The sequence below is a fragment of the Pleuronectes platessa genome, chromosome 17 (assembly GCF_947347685.1).
Source record: "Pleuronectes platessa chromosome 17, fPlePla1.1, whole genome shotgun sequence".
NCBI classification, from domain to species: domain Eukaryota; kingdom Metazoa; phylum Chordata; class Actinopteri; order Pleuronectiformes; family Pleuronectidae; genus Pleuronectes; species Pleuronectes platessa.
In genome coordinates this window covers 12,513,992-12,530,772 of record NC_070642.1, presented here as the reverse complement: position 1 = coordinate 12,530,772, position 16,781 = coordinate 12,513,992, and the positions used below count along the sequence as shown (strand labels likewise).

General features: G+C 42.5%; 1 protein-coding gene across 1 annotated transcript; it reads right to left on the bottom strand.

The window, feature by feature from the left end:
- Nucleotides 1-2,459: 2,459 nt before the first annotated feature.
- Nucleotides 2,460-16,405, bottom strand: LOC128459981 (WD repeat-containing protein 26). The gene is made up of 14 exons (XM_053444965.1): nt 15,664-16,405; nt 13,618-13,717; nt 12,327-12,383; nt 11,063-11,199; nt 9,909-10,006; nt 9,671-9,827; nt 9,354-9,492; nt 8,824-8,964; nt 8,324-8,443; nt 7,808-7,953; nt 7,380-7,458; nt 7,160-7,289; nt 6,736-6,930; nt 2,460-6,004 (listed from the first exon to the last, which is right to left on the bottom strand). The coding sequence occupies exons 1-14, from the start codon at nt 15,966-15,968 to the stop codon at nt 5,979-5,981; spliced, it is 1,830 nt and encodes a 609-aa protein (XP_053300940.1). The 5' UTR covers nt 15,969-16,405; the 3' UTR covers nt 2,460-5,978.
- Nucleotides 16,406-16,781: the final 376 nt, after the last annotated feature.

Below are 16,781 nucleotides of genomic sequence, written 5' to 3'. Positions count from 1 at the left end.
CAATTAAGCAGTCGCTGGCAATGAAATGCTTGAGTCACAGGCTATCTTCTAACAATGCTCAAGAATTAAAAAAACAAAACAAAAATTTGAATAATATAGGGTAAAATAGAATATCAAAAATTTAAAATATGAAATAAAATATATATATCTAAATATATATACATCTATGTCTATGCATTAGAACCAGCATCAGGTTTACACCAGTGTTGTGCAAGTTCACACCTCTCATGAACTAGTTCAAAGTTCAGTTCATACAAGTAAACATGAATAGTTCACGTTCATAGTTCAGTTAAATTCTGAGCTAGTTCATAGTTCAGTTCATTTCAAAGTTTTAAGGTGGAAAGTGAGAATGAAAGACTTAACTTGTTAAAGAATACCTTATCCATCACTACCCCTTGTCTTTACTGTCAGAATCTTTATCAGACAGTGTGTAAAAATCCCTCTCTGCTTTCTCTAACCATCTGTATATGAGACCGAGAGCTGTTGTGTTGCAGGTATGGCCTGCCCCTTTAAGGAAAGTTTGTAGTGTGTGACGTAGTGCACCTGGGTATTGTGGGTAAAGACGCTAAAAGTGTGTGTATGTATAACGAGAAGTGACGGACCACCTAGAGGAAATGCGAGTGTTGCTCCTGCTGTAGATCCGAGAAGTAAAGTGGCCGCATTCCAAGTAAAGAAACATCTGCTCCTCCTTATTCACGGAGCGGTCCGGACGGCCGGTTACCGGCCAGACAGCGAGCCAAGATAACCAGTGACAAGGGCGGCTCCTGGTACAGGCGACATACGTCACACCATCATCCTCTAACCCCGGGGACGCACCGAAGGTAGAAGCGCTGCGAAAAGCAGTCCGCCTTCTTTCCTCGCCCATGTTAAATACTTGGGCTGTTCTTCCCGGCAGCGTAGTGCCGGGAAGAACCGGGAAGCGCCGCGGCCACACACACACAAGCACACAATATTGGCTACAGGCTTGCGTTGGTCAGTCACCTGTGAAGACCAGCATAATTTACCCCTGAGAAATGACGATGAAAAATTAAATATAAAATTAAATATAAAAAAAAAAAAATTAAATTAAATTAAATTAAAAGAAAAAAAAAACTGCGCGCGCACACTTCCTGCGCAGAAGCGAACTGCGCACATCCTGCGCAGAAGCCCATTGCGCACATCCTGCGCAAGCAGGAATTGCACGCGCAGTTTTTTTTAAATTATTTTTTTTCCTGTTTTTATATTTAATTAATTTAAATTTACATACTGTAAGATATTTTGCAATTAATAGGAGAAATCCTGCCAATTTTAAGAGTTGGGTATATTGCCAGTTCAAAGATGGGGAGGAGTGGGATTCGAACCCGGGTCCTTCTTGTCAAGTACGAACACTAGGCCACACGGCCTGATGATTGGAATGAGGAACTAAGCAGACTAAACAAATTAAAGTGTGTGTGTGTGTCCGTGTCATTTAATGCTGCTTTTGATAAACACTTCAGAGAAATATATTTTCTACCTTACTACATATATTTGACATCCTTACTTAAAAGTTACTTTTAAATTTTTGGCTTTTAGATACTCGATGATTTAACATACTTTAAAAACCTATTGTTAGGCCAGTACTTTTCCAACCTTGTCTTCGGACGCCTTACAAGAATGACAGTCTGCTGTCATGTCCTGAGGCTGCCCTCTGCTGGCTGCTGGGTTCCTCTGCTGCTCTAGCTTGGTTTGTTGTCCATAAAAGAAAAATATTTGATATCCTTCAAGGGCAATTTGATGTACAACCAGCAATCAGTGCACGACAAAAATAAACCAATATATACAATGTAAATAAAACACAATATAAAAACCCTATAGACTAAGTAGCAGGGGAAAATGTGCTTTTAATAAATTAATTGATTAGTCGACCAACAGAAAGTTACCCGTCAACTATTTAGATATTCTCGAAACATTTCATACTACTCATTGAAAGAGTGAGATTCTCTCATTAGAAAACGATTTGCTAATTAAGGCTGACTCATTTAATTAATACCACTAGAAATACGGTTATTCTGAGTAGAAATAATATAAAACCATGGAATTGTGAAATAATCCAATAGTTTCTGACCCCTATCAAATTGCATTTCATCCAGCTTCTTTTTGCATTGTTATAAATCAGAGTTAGGAAGTCATTTATTTTCATTTTAAAACATACGTAAGTTCTTTTTTTTGTATAAAACATTTACAGCAACATAGACAAACAGGATCAAGTCACTTATTTGTGTGCAACACAACAATCAAGTGGAAATCTACAGGATATTTTTCAGGTACAGGTTTTATTATACATGTGTGCATAAATCTTTATTACCGTTTCTTTATTGGCTTCTTACTCATGATTTCACTATAAATTACTTTGGGTCTCACATTTGACCGGTTTCCATGCTTAGAGAACCTGTTTCATAAATGGTGATGTTTCTATAGAAATGTATAGCCAACAACAAAGCTTACTCAAAATAATGTCACTTTATTGGCAATTGTTCTTGTCATTCCTAATTATTCTGGCATTGGAGATCCCCTCTCACCAGCTGGTCTGGCCCCACACATTGCTTTCAAAACATTTAGAAATCAACACTAAATTCACAAAACCAATAATTCGAACCCAGTTATTCCACCATGAAACATGCTTTTTTCCTAAGACATTGGTTCAGGGCCGAGCTGGATCTGCACAGTGGGGGTGTGAGTGGGAGAAAAATGCTCCATTGGCATCTGATGGGCCGAACTTTGCATCTGAAAAGTAGACCTCACAGGCTCCTGCCCGATCAAACTTCCATGGACTATACTTATTCTTTTTTTTCAAAACCCTGAATGCTTTATTGAAAATATGCATACATAACACTTTTCCTACACAACAATACAAAACAGTACAATCACTTTTGTAAATAACACACTGAACGCAAAACCCACACATCATCCCGTCCCGCCCTCACCCAAGGAACTCAGAGATGCTACAGCAAGCCCTTAGTAATCCCCACCCAGCCCCTTACCCACAACCACCACCCTCACCTCAGAGAGAGAAATAAGACATATTTAAAATCAGAAACAACTCCCTTGGTAAACTCAAGACAGAAGAACAGAGTAGACACCAGGTTGCATACAGACATAGCATTTGCCACCAGCAGGTGAATGATGGGCTTTACTGAAACTCATGTTGGGGTTCATTAGTATGTGATTTTCCTCGGGTCTTCTGAAATGATGTCGGGTGTGGAAGAGGAGTCCGTTCTGCAGTCGGGGAGTCGAGGGTTCAAGACTGTGAATATCAGACCGTCACACTTGTTGTTTCTAAAGTGATTTGGCTTTGATACGGGTCAGAGCAGTGGCAACTGTCAAATCAACAATGGCAGACCAAGAGAGATTTTGCTCAATTACACAGACATGCGATAAAGAAGATTCTCACATGAAGGAAACTCTTTAAAAAGGCGAGGGGTGGATAGTTCATACCTGATTTGATTATAGGTAACACACTTCCTACAAAGACTCTTCCTATTGGCATGGGTGTTACTGTGCATATTCATTTATAATTTTAGTGGTCGATAAAATTAATACTAAAGAAAACAAAGTATAAAATAAATTTTAGAGGGATTTGCAAAGATTAAAAAAAAAGTGAGGACTCCCAAGTGTCTGGTTATATTTTAATATGATCATACAGGGATAAAGGTCAACCCAAAAAAAAAAAATGATATAATGTGAACAAAAAATTTAAGTAACAAAAAAGTTCAATAAAAACAGACAGAAAAGCACTGTTTTTTAAACATTTTCACTGTATATCAGTCTGTAGCAAATAGTCATTACATACCCTGAAAAAGGGAGGAAGAAAGCTTTGAATGGTGCACTGACCACTGAAGTACTTGGCTGGAGAGCAATGGGGGCGGGGAAGTTAATGCTGAGTTCTCTCTAAGCTCCAAGAGTGGCACCCTCCAGGTGAGGCTGCCATGATGCTTTAAATGCAAGAGTTTTACATTGAAATAATCAGTCACTGCTTTTGGATGCATAGAGAGGGCTTGATTCCTTCAGCAATCTCCTGTCCGTTTTTAAGTCTTTGCCAAAGCAGCCTTGTTTAAAGCCAAACATCTGGTGGAGGGAGGGGTATCATACATACTGAAGGTTTGTGTGCAACTGTATGAACAGGAAGGCAGTTTGTGTATTGTGTGTGTGTGTGTGTGTGTGTGTTTTGCTCCCTAACTCTGCGTGCTCAGAGGATGGTTCTGATTATTGGTGCCTCCTTCTTCTCTCTAGGGCCGTGCTAACTACTCATTCAGTACGTTACAATCATCGAACTTCCCATAAGAAATAACCCTTTGCTAATAAACACAACACGTAACAGCTTCTTTTTTTTCTTCTTTTCTTTTTCTTAAACATGCCTAGACCAAATCGCTCTTTCCTAAATTTCTCCCCACAGAGATGATTGAAGGCCAATAACTCAGTGCCGTTTGAATGCCACGTGGTTAAGGAGAAAAACCAAACAAATGTAAAAAAACAAAGCCCCAGATTAAAAAAAGTTTTTCTTTTACAAAATGGCTCTCAAGTATTCTTTGTTCGACAGATAGAGGTCCTTACGGGGCTTTGGATAACTTAGAATCGGTTTAAAATCCTCTTTACAATTTTACTATGGGATTAAAGGATCGTAGGGGGGAGTATTTCTTTTGCTGGTGTGAATTGAACACGCATACAAAAACACACAAGCCAATTAAACCTGCACCCACAAATGTAATCTCTCACATTGATGTGTGCATGCATTAACTCTCGCACTCACACTCGCTCACACAAACACGCACAGAGGGACAGCAGTCAACGGCCTGCAATCGAAATCACACTTGAACCCTTGCATTTCTTTTGAGAAGGGATCATAGCGATCTGTCCAGACAGTGGAAACCCCCCTCACAGATAATGTCTGCCCCCTCCCTCGCTGCTGATATGTGACCTGTAATCCCTCTGTCCGTCTCCTCTTAGGCAGATGTAATGAAGTTGTGCGGTAGCTAGCTCGACAGAAGAGTTGTTTTTTTGTTATTTGGGGTGGAGGGAGGCTGTCCAGTTGGAAACATTGCAGCGACTGTCCATGTTAGGAGTTAAATTAAGTAATTAAAAAGTTTTGTTTTCCTAATGTCGAGAAACAGAAAGTGGAATCTTCAAGCTAAAGCTTTCCAAGGGCACTACTCGAGCTAAGATTCACCTCTTAAATGAGAATAAATGCTATGACTACCATTAAAATAAATTTCCAACATTTAGCATAGCCTTGTTTTTGTGTTCTTTGTCAGCTGGTCGGTCAGTTTTTGTTTTTTTTTACCGTGGATTTTCGACTTTTGTCCAACAATGTGAAGAATATAGCAAGAAGGGGGGGGAGAAAAAAAAATACATACAGAAGTGTTGCTATATCCCCCTACGCATCATCCTGCCCCGAAAACACCCCACCCATGTCCATTGAGACATTTTACAGGTAACTTGAGACAAAACAGGCAGACAAATGCAGTCCAATAGGTAGATGGTTGGTCTGCCGTGTCAGTCAGGCGGTGTCACAGGAACTTGATGTGCGCCGAGCTCAAGGTGGAGGTGGGTTTCCTGGGAAACTCCGCGAGGAACTGGCATGGCAGGTGACCATGCAGCGAGACAGGGGAGGGGAGGAGGGTTAGTTGGAGGGGGAGAACAGCCTGTCACAACTCGCCACTGGATGGCGGACGTATTCCCGCTGGGCATTGACCGGAGTTTCCAGGCCTCTAGGTCGAGATCAAGTTTTGGATGAGGACTTGAAATTTCAGAGTGTCCGTCATCACCTCCATCATTTTGTCTAGGCCAGTCAGGAGACAAGTTTGTCTCGCTCTTTGTTTACTCTTTTGTCTTGGTGGCTTTTGTTGTGTTATTCTTGACTTCATTTCTGTTGTTGGATTTTATTTGCCAGTTTAGATTTTGTTTCACTGTGGGATTCTTGGATTGTTGTCAAAGAGAGATGTCATTTGCTCCATGAGTGACCATCAACTGTCCATGTTACTGCAGTTCTCTGAGGAAAGGAAAAGAGAAACATCAGGTAAACAGAGTTACCACAACTATTTTGGTGGTTAAAAACTTAGCAGTATCAGAATGTGTTTTTCCCCTGGAGAAATTAGAATCTGCTAATATGAAGCCTAGTCAGCTGCAAGGATAGCTTTGACCACTTTACTTCTAATCAATTAACTGGCACAACGGACAGCAATCTAGCTAGAATATAAAATAGCCGGTGGTGAATACATGCTCAGTAGCTTTGCTGCTTGTGAAAAGTGGCAAGAATCACTAGCTTTTGATAGCCAAAAGCTAAGCAGGTGGCCGCTGGGGAAACACCCACAGCTGAGGGAACATAGGTGCAGTGTCAATTCATATATACTTTTACAAGAAAAAAACTCATTCACCAACAGTAGGAAAAAGAGGACATAACTCATTTGATGTGAGTTGCTCTGTATGTAGCATGTGTGTTAATAAATGGGCGACGGATCGTGGGGAATATGCTAATGAGTCGGGATTAGATTTGAGAGATTATTGCTAGTAACGGTTTGGTTCCAGTACAGAGCTTTCTAGGTGTGGGTTTGCAAAAATCGACCAGTGCAGGAGTATGCATTAGCATTCTACAATCCATTCACTGATCTGCTGCAGCCAAAGGGTTGGTCAAGTTTTCTCAAGTAGATGCTACCCATGACAGTATTTAAGCCAATGACGTTCACTTGCACTACGGTAAGAAAAGACAGATCTGGGTTTTACCGTTGAGTCCGTCCGCCTCTTGCGTGTCGTGGAACGGCGCAGGGCCCCAAATACGCACTGTGCCGTCGTCTGAGGCGGAAGCAATGAGTCCTGGGATGACCGGGTTCCAGCTCACACAGTTTACCGTGCGTGTGTGGCCTGTTAGCTCAGCAATGGGCAGCTCGCCACGCCGGTGCCAGATGTACACTTTGTGGTCTGTGGGGGGGGGGGGGGGGGGGGGGGGGGGGGGGGTTTGACAACATGAAAGTAAAGACATGAGTGGGAGTGGTTAAAGCAAACAAGGGAACAACAGTGTAATGTATTCATTTTTTCACAAGCCAGGCAATGAACAATCCAACAGCGTCCAGGGAATTTATAAAAAGCCTTGTATATTGAGCCTCATATATTTGATTAAGTACTAAAACTTGGAATATTTTGACTGCACCTTCACTGCCACTTGCAATGAAGGCCTCATTGTGTCCTCCAAAGCATGAGTGGATGGTGTAGAAGCCCTGGGTAACACCTTGGTACTTCCTCACCAGTACCCGGTCCTGAAGGTCCCACAGGTGTACTCCCTACAAAAGGTAGAAGAATACATTGTAACTACTGACATGTCCTGTATAGTGTTTGTAAAGACATCAGTAGTGGTTGGACAAAGGGCTTACCTGAGTTGCTACATTTAACAAAGCTAATCTTCCATTCTTTGAAACTGTAAAAGACATAATAGGGTGGTCCTCTTGAACTCTGTAAAGGACAAACAGACACAGGCAGTCAGCTACACCCAGTATAACAGAGGAAATCGAGAGGAAAGTTTGTTGTGCCACTTGTGCAAGCTTTTCCCAGAATTTGTTGTTGAACTTGTGTCTTGTCTAATAGCAGGGAGGACAAACACAACTGAAAGTACAATCATACATCCATCCTATAACTTAAGCTGCTTTCAGTCATGCATTTAACTCAAGAATCTGTGTTATTTAGTAACATGGTTTAATGCAAATTTGAGGTATTAAGTCATATATATCCTATATATTATGGCAAACATTGAACCTTTATCTACATATGCATCAGTACAGGTGGTAGGAAGGTTGACACGCACATGTTTCTGTCCGTAAGGTCCTCAAAGTTGTAACCCCGGATACGCTGGTGGGTGTCCGACGCCAGCACTGTCCTGCCATCATTCAGGCACCACAGGCACTGTACTCTTACGCCCTCCCAGGAGTCCAACAAGTTACCATCTAGGTCCTGACAACGACAGACAGAAGAACACCCCCCCTCATCTCTTAATCTTGATCAGGGGATTGAAGACATGAACAAAGTACAAAAGGACGGCCAACAAGTAGATAAGCTTGACACCCAGACGGAGGATCGATCAGAAGAACATGATTGTGGCTTTTTTAGAATAATTAGGTTGCACATATAATCATTTCCAGGGCACCACAGAGACCTGCCTCTCGATCATTGGGTTCATGGCTTGAAAATCAATACATTGAAAGATACACTTATCTTAATTCTGCCTGTTTAAAGTCACCGCATACCATATAATACAATGGAAAATGGTGGAAAAATACACTTACTAGCAATAAATCATAAATAAAAACATTAATTTACTTACACACTGGTAAAACTGCCCCCTCTGTCCCCCGGTGACGAAGCGTTTGCCATCGGGGTTCCAGGCCACACTGGTCAGACTGTCTTCATGGGACTGGGATATTTTGTTCCGCAGCTCCCCCGTCTGGTGGACAAAAAGATTGATAATGACAGTGGGAGAAAAATGAGGGGGAAGGGAAACAACAAGTAGAAACGTTAAGTGCATGTGGGGGAGGGGTGAATAAAAGGAGAAGCAAGAGGAGGGGGTGGGAAGAGCGGAGAGGTCATTGAGTACACAAAGTCAACAGAATATCTGTGACAGACTCAATGCATGTTTTTCTTTCCCACTGCCCTGAATATAGATTAGAAGGCTCGAGTCTTTGACGTGACTGATAAGACGCTTTACTTCCAATCTTTACAATCGAGTACACAGGGGGAAAAAGGGACAGACATATGAAAACACTATTAGAAGTATCACAAGTAAAGGGGGGATTAAGAATATAGCTCAAAACAGAGAGACGTTACCTGCACATTCCAGAGCCAGAGCTCGGAGCAGTCGTCAGGTCCACAGGCGATCAGATAGGTGTCGTCGGGACTCCAGGCTAAGTAGGAGACTCCGTACGCGTGACCTTCGAGGGTTCGCAGCAGCTTCAACTGGTGGCTCTCCTACACAAAGACAGGATTAAGATGATTATGATAAAACTAGAGACTCGCTGGAAGGCTGGGCTCGTTTTTGCACTGGTGCGAGAGAAATTCAGGTATTCAAACCAGAGTTAAACCAGCACATTGGTGAAATGTCAAACAGGGAAACAGAAGGCAGTGTTCGTTTCCCCAAACAGAGTATGTTATTGTAAATACCATATTTAATGATATATCTGAAACAGCAGAAGGTTACATTCAAAGGCAATAGTAACGCATGTATATTTAGAGTATGACCTTTGTGGAGCCTCTGAAAAATTACACAAATCTGCTGGCAAAATGTTCAAGCAACCCTAACCACTCAATTTCAGCAGGATATAGACTAAATCATAAGTACGGCTGTTTTTTGCACTCACCGGGTCCACTTGCCATAATATGACAGTGGTATCTTTGGAGCCAGTGGCAAGTTTGGTGCCATCGTTTGAAAACTTGCAGAACCACACCTCGTTACAGTGCTCCGTCAGAATCTGCTGCGTGTAACAAGGGAACTGCTTCCTGTGATGGGGAAAGAAAAATGACTTGGGGTTAAAATCTTCACTGTGTGATGCAGCAATGGCTGGTCTTGTTACCGTATATTGTCTTTATCTCAAAATGCTGCGACAACAGTAAATAAATAAATAGTAAAAAGGGAAAAAATTTGGGAGAGCATATTTGCTAGCTGTGCAGTACGAACCTGCTGCAGACATGATCGAGGAGGAGAGAGACAGAGTCCATGTTACTGTCCATCTTGGTGTTATGATACAGGCAGCGGTCCCTCTGCAGCTCCACCGCTTGCCGCAGCAGGGTCTGCAGCCGCCTTGGGGGCAGCATCACAGACGGTGGCAGGTATGCTACATTGAAAGAGTAAAGACACGTTGACTTCTCATATAGGTTGTTGTATAACTCTGTGACGATATTTGTCAGCTCCATACTTTGTAATTTGTCCAGCAGTCTGCAGCGTGATACGGTGCCTTTGCCCTCCCACTCCGCCTTAGCCCTCAGATCCTCAGCGTGGCTACACATTAGGTACCTGCACAGACGCAAAAACATATTTCAAGCGTTTAGCTATTAATCAACTACAAATGTAGTATAACATTTCCACCATATACAAGATCCTACGCAGTACAGATTTGATTTATTGCAGATGAACATCAAACACGGAACAAACTTTAGTTGCCTCAGACACAGAATGGTGCAGAATATATAATGAGGCCACTCAAATGCAGGTGATGAATGAGGAACACGCTGGAAGTAATTTCTTTGACAGTTTTATGGACACATTTGGACTCTGTTAACAAATTGACGAGACAGGTGACAGATCATAAATCAATCCTTCAGGTGAGCGACAAGCTGTTATAACAAACAGGCTTATAGGTGAAAGCAACTAATTAAAAGACAATGAATGAGAATACTTTTTAGCTGAAAGCATACGGTGTTGATCAGACTAAGGATTCGATCATCAAATAATGTAGCTAGTGGCACTCTTACATTTTATGTCTTAAGAAAAAATTGATGGTTTATGTGTATTAGTGAACAAAGCTAATAACAACCTTGGAATATTGTTGATCAGTCATTGATTTTTAACACGTTATCAATATAATCTTCATTAGTGCAGGTTCAGACAGCAACAAAAGTCATGGGAAAATAACCCCTTTTTAAAAACTCGATGAAACTGACCAAAGCCGTTTCAAACAGGACCTGCGGGTAAAATTGGCTACAGAGGTAACCCAGAGTTTGCCATTCACACATGCACAACAGCGCGAGGTTCTCCGCACAGACGCGTTCACAACAGCAACAAATCCTCTGCATTATTGAGTCAAAAGGTGGAGCAACCGAGAACAGCAGACAGAGGAAGGAAGTGACGTATTAACTCTGCTGCTTAGATCTCATCAAGTCGTTGGATTGTTAAATCTGTCAGAAGTGGTAAACCAATTAGAGCTTAAATGTCAACTACTTAAAGTGGGAGTTGTATCATGAGTAATTACAAATGTATCGAAGAGTTACATGGGTATACAAAGTAGCTGTTCAGAGGGTGAACTGTCATGTAACTGCTGTGAGGCAGGTGCGATATAAGTTGTAAAAGTACCCGCTGAGAACGTGGATGCGATCTGTGTTGTACTTGAGAGGCGTCAGCTCTCCCCGCAGCACCTGCAGAGCCTCCAGGACTTTGCCATCCTCCAGATACTCTAGGTACTTCTGCTGCAGCAGCAGGAACTTCATACGCTGAGCAGAGGAAGAGAAACAAGAGATTTTATGAGAAACGACCTCAATAGAGAAGGAAGACAGATAAAATGGAACTACCTCAACTTTCTCTGTAACATTGACTAGACCACTGAGTACACAACAAATTATTACTATTATTATAGAACATAAATGTTCACATTCCTACGGGTTGAGCTGAACACTGACATCACCAAATTACCCACATGAAATGTATGCTGTCATTTGTAATCAAAAATAGCTGCACCATACTCCAAAGGCTGGAGGATCTCATTATCAGAATATATTTATAGATTTGCACACGACATATGGCAATGTCAACATGAGGGGGCTGCAGCCTTCATACTGAAGACCACTGGCAAGTGTTTATCAGTTGCTGCTGCTGGTCAACATTGACATTTGTCATATAAAGTGTCAGTTTTATCTCAGGTATGAAGTAGGAAGCCCAGCTCTGACACCTGGTGTAACCACAGTGGCACCTACTGCACATTGACCCACGAGAACATCCTCCCATGAATTGTGGTTGCAGGCACACAGACTTCTAACATCTGACTGAGGCACATGGGAACAATATCGAGGCAATATCAGCTAATTAGCATGCTAGCAAAGGCTAATTGACCTGAGCTGAGTAGTGTATGACGTATTTAACATTAAACTGATCCCCAACAGTGTACCTGTTTATTCCGTTCAAGAGGCAAATAACTGCCATTATATTCTTAGTTATTTAATTTGTTCTTTTGATATTGTGGAGCCTTCTTATCACAATTATCTACAGAGCGAGGTGACCTCTTTGAATTAGCTCTGTTGTCTCACTAACACTTGAAATATCCAACAGATTGCTATAGAAAATAAAACAATAAATCTATAATCAAAATAATCTCAGAATAATCTTCAATTGTCAATCAAATTGATCAATCAGCTTTTTCAACCGACTCAAACACCATTCCCTGATCCTGTCGCTACACTTTCCCAGGCTTCATCCAGAACATTTTAGAGTTCAGTGTTCCACAACAAGAACATGCAGTTCTGCATTATCACGTCGCCATTCTGGAACCTCCAGCTGTGGCTGTTAACTGAGCGAATGACTGTCATTCAGCCCGGTGGTTCAGGTTTGGGCAAAGGGAGCTTACCACAATAGCATTGGGAGAATGCATCAGTGCTCTCAGCTCGTTGAGATCATTCTCAGCCTGGTCCAAAACAAAGGGATGTTGATAGAGGGGAGGGAGAGAGGGAGAGAAATGGGTTAGCTCAGCAGTTTCTATACATGCACAGGAAAACAAAAAAATTAAAAGGAAGAGTAATACACATCTATGGTCGCATTAATATTTAAGATGAGTAGACAGAGGCTTTAACAATAACTGACAAAATGCAACAAAGCACCTTTGTGTCTCTTAATAAAACACTCCCCACTTTTACCATCTGTTGGTAAAATATATCTTTAGGATTGAAACAAGTGGCAAATGAATGGCTGCTTTTCTATTGGTTTGTAAAGAGTTCAAACATACGAGCCACATCCAAAGATTGATCACTGCTCAATTCAAGGCTGAGTTAATTTTCTAGCCGGCAGTTCTGACATGTGTTCATTATTCCAGAAGATTCACAAGGCAGCTGAGAGCTATTCTGTTAGAAGAACGAGGTAAAACAACTAGGAGGGGTGACTTAGAGCCAAGTAATTTTTTTAACCTAATGTTTTCAAATTCCACAGATCTAATGAAGCCCTCGCACTGCATCACAACAATTATGCTGCGTTGTGCTTTGGGTGTTCTAATTAACATGAATTATGATGTTTGATATGTATATAACAAGGCAAGTGCCCTATTATTTTGTGACAAAGCAGCACGGTATTGTTTGCCAGACCTTGAAAGCATAATACTGAGTGGGTTTACTTTCATAACTTACTGATTTTTAACAACCGACCAAGGCTTCGTGACCAAAAGTCTGATTTCTTCCCTGAACTCTAAATATTAACAGTTAATAAACAGATAAATACTTTCTGAAAAATATAAGTTGAATTAGTAATGCATCCATTCTGTGCTTGGACATTATCAAGTTTCCATTCAGCTATGTGCACAAAACGTCAACACAAATATCTGTTGGTAAAGAAAATAGTTTCATGTCCGATATTGTGACTTATAGACAGTTGTGAATGTGTATAGGTCCTGTAAAAAGTCTAAATAGGCCCAAATGCAGACTTAATGGACTTTACTGATGCTTTGACAAGCTCCCTTCAATAACTAATAGGGGTCATGTTTGTTTTTCTTGCCAGTTCATATTAGATGCATCTGAGCTGCCAACTGCTGGTTTCTTGTCCAAGCTCTCCATGTTACAGCACAATATGGACAACAGATCCCGAAAATGTGTCACTAATTCCCAAACCATCAAGTGCTCGGTGTTATGCAACCATGGCAACGCATGACCAACCTTGTCCCATTCCCCCTCCATGACATGGTTGCGGAACTTGGTAGCCGACGAATGTTCCAGTCTGCAGCCTGACTCCTGCATCAGCAGGTCCACTGTCTGACTGCGGAGACACAGAGAGGAAGACAAAGTGAAAACGACGTATAAACACAAGGCAAATGAGATGAAAGAAAGGAGAGGGTGACTTTTAAAATGACATCAAATCGAAGAGAAAAGCCAAAGACAATGCAGGCTTAAGCAGCATGGTGTTGAAAGGCCAGGACATGATTATATGAAATTACACTTCCAGATAGAGTATTCAACTTGTATTAATGATCTAATCATTTATTACATATTGACATGCAAGAGAGTCATATTTTTTGTGGGGGATTTACAACAACAGTTTTTGCATCTGGACCATATTAACATGACATTATATATGTCCTTCTCAGATCATTATTTGTGGACAATGGCCGGTCCACTTGCATAAACCTGGCCTGCACTGCAGTTGAGATTATCCTGTCAGAGCCTGTCAGCCATGAACCGTGTCCATCTGTCCAAACACCACCATCTTAGCTAAACACATGCCACCAACACAAACAGGTCGGCTGAGATGCGGCTGATTAGTGTGTGTGTGTCTGTGTGAGATAATGTAAGTGGGATGGGGATGGGGAGGCTGACACCTTCAGCAGCATGATGACATCATTCCCAGGTATCAATGGAGTGGCGCAGCAGCTCAGCCTTTTCATCCAGCTGGCTGCTACCGCGATTCCACTTCTGTTTTCCCCACTGAAACGCAGGGGCTCCGTTTCACAGAAGGTAATGCCATGCACCCCCACCCCCCTCTCTGTAAACACAGTGCTGATAGGTTGTCTTTCATAATGCCTTATTATGGAAGGCTACACTTTCTCAGCAGGATAGCAGAGACCAGGGGGTGTGAAGTCATCCAACTGCCACTTTGATGAAGAGGGTTAGACATTCCTTCATATATAAGAATTTTAACACTTTCTAAATCAAGCAGGTATAAAGCACATTCTGCTCAACCCAGGACTATTGACGGCTGCTGCCTTTAGATAAACACATGCCCCTCACTGTTCCTGACTCTTTCCCCACATGACAGTGACACACAAACCACTAATGAAAAGACCCTGATCTATTATATCACGTTCATATAAAATGGTGATGAATGTGGTGAATAACGGAGCTGCTGGGGATGACAGCTGGAAACGTGCGCAGAGTGCACACTGAATACTAAAATAACCACCACGGCTTTCATAACCGTGCTCGTTATTATAGTGTGGCCCGACCTATTAAATGTTCCTTCCGTGAACTCACACGCACACACAATAAGAGCCGTGTTATTTCTCTCCCACCTCCCGTGGCAATCCACGCTGGAAAAATGCAGAAAACCATAAACCAGCAACATTGAAAAACCCGCACATTAACATTTCCTCCGCATTTTTTTTTTTTTTTTTGCGCAACAGCCACAAAAATAAACACTCGACGATCCTGCTCATGTGCTTTAAATAAGAAGCTAAATCGAGTTCATCCATTCTCATGACACTGGTGTTACGCTTTGCAAACCACAACAAGTCTTCTTTCCCTGTGGAAACCCTTAGATTCCCAGCGTTAGATGATGTAATGCCTTTAATTCAGTGCTAAATCTATAACGTTAATTAAAGCATCATGGCGCTGCAGCCATTTAATGCACATCTAAGCCCACGACGAATTCGTGAAGCTGCCAAATGTTGGATTGTGTTACATGTTTGCCTTTTACAGGTTTAAAGCCAGGTACACAACATCTCAGCGCAGGCTACTGCTGTTAGCCACCAAGCTAACGGTTTTATTGTGCAAGATGGACCCCTTCTTTCTAGCAACAGCCGAGCTCACAGGCTAACTGCCCCATCCCCCCATGTTTGTGTATGTCAGGCGCACGGATGGAACCGTACCAGCTGCAGTTGCACACTTTCGCACCAAACACCAGTAAAATCCACCACACCTCTCATGTTTAACCCCGGAGTTACAAGCGTTTGTGTGTTTTCCCCCGACTGACACGCTGCATAAACTTACTTTAGCCCCAGTCCGTGGAGATGTTGCCCTATTAGTCGAATGACATCTTCCTCCGCCTGCGAGAGTCGTTTCTTCTTCTTCAGCGAACCGACCTCGGAGGCCGAAGTCGTGGAGGTGGACGAAGTCCCCGAACCGGGCCCGCTCGAGGACCCGTTACTGGTACCGACACTGTTCCCGTTGTCTGTGCTGGAGAGGAGACCGTTTGAGTGGCTTCCGCCGGCCGAGGATGACTCCCCGTTTTGTGCACTATTTAAGCAGGAAAGCTCCGAGGATTCTTGTCCCTGTCCTGCCCCGTTTGCCTGCATGCTGCCGCTGAGGATATTGACGACGCTACGGTTGAACTGGATGGCGGAGGTGGCTTGAGAGTGCGGGGAGTGCGAAGCAAGTCCTAGGGCAACTCCGGAGAGGCCTGTAACAACTGCTGAAGCCCCGGGCTCTCCTGCTCCCTCCGCCGCCGAGGCTCGGTGCTTCTTCCGCGGGGGCGGCGACGCTCCGCCGGTGTCCGAGTCGGAGGAGGAGGAAGCGGAGGCCAGAGTTTCCTCACCGAGAGCGGCCGTGGTTAGAAGCCGGCGGAGCTCCGGGTGGGAAATGGAGGTTGCGCTTCCAGGATTGAGGGCTCGTTGTCGGGCTGTGGACGGACTGTCACTCCGGCGGCCCTGACAGTTCGCCCGTTTTTGTTGTTGTTTCTCTCCAAACAGCTGCAGCTCTAATGGAGTCCTTACGCCCTGACGTAACCGGAAATTCCTACACTACCAAGCTTCCGGGTAGAATATAATCCATGGGTGGTGCATAAGAATTTAATCTGCCAACAAGAACACACAATAATCTCATTAGTATTCATTTGGACAGAGAATTTACCTTATCTCAGGAGTATAACATCAGCATAACGTGTTTTACTATCTTGGTCCAGTTTATTGATATTATTGTTGCGCTATTTTTAAACTGAACCATTCACGCCACAGTAAATCATGTGGCCCAAAATTAATCCTCTAAAAAATATATAAATTAGTATTTAAGTAATATTCATATAAAAAATGTATAGGTGGTGCTATCACTGTCGCTACTTACAGATTTATAGATCTGTTAAATAAATAAAAACCTATTGTTTCTCTTCAGAT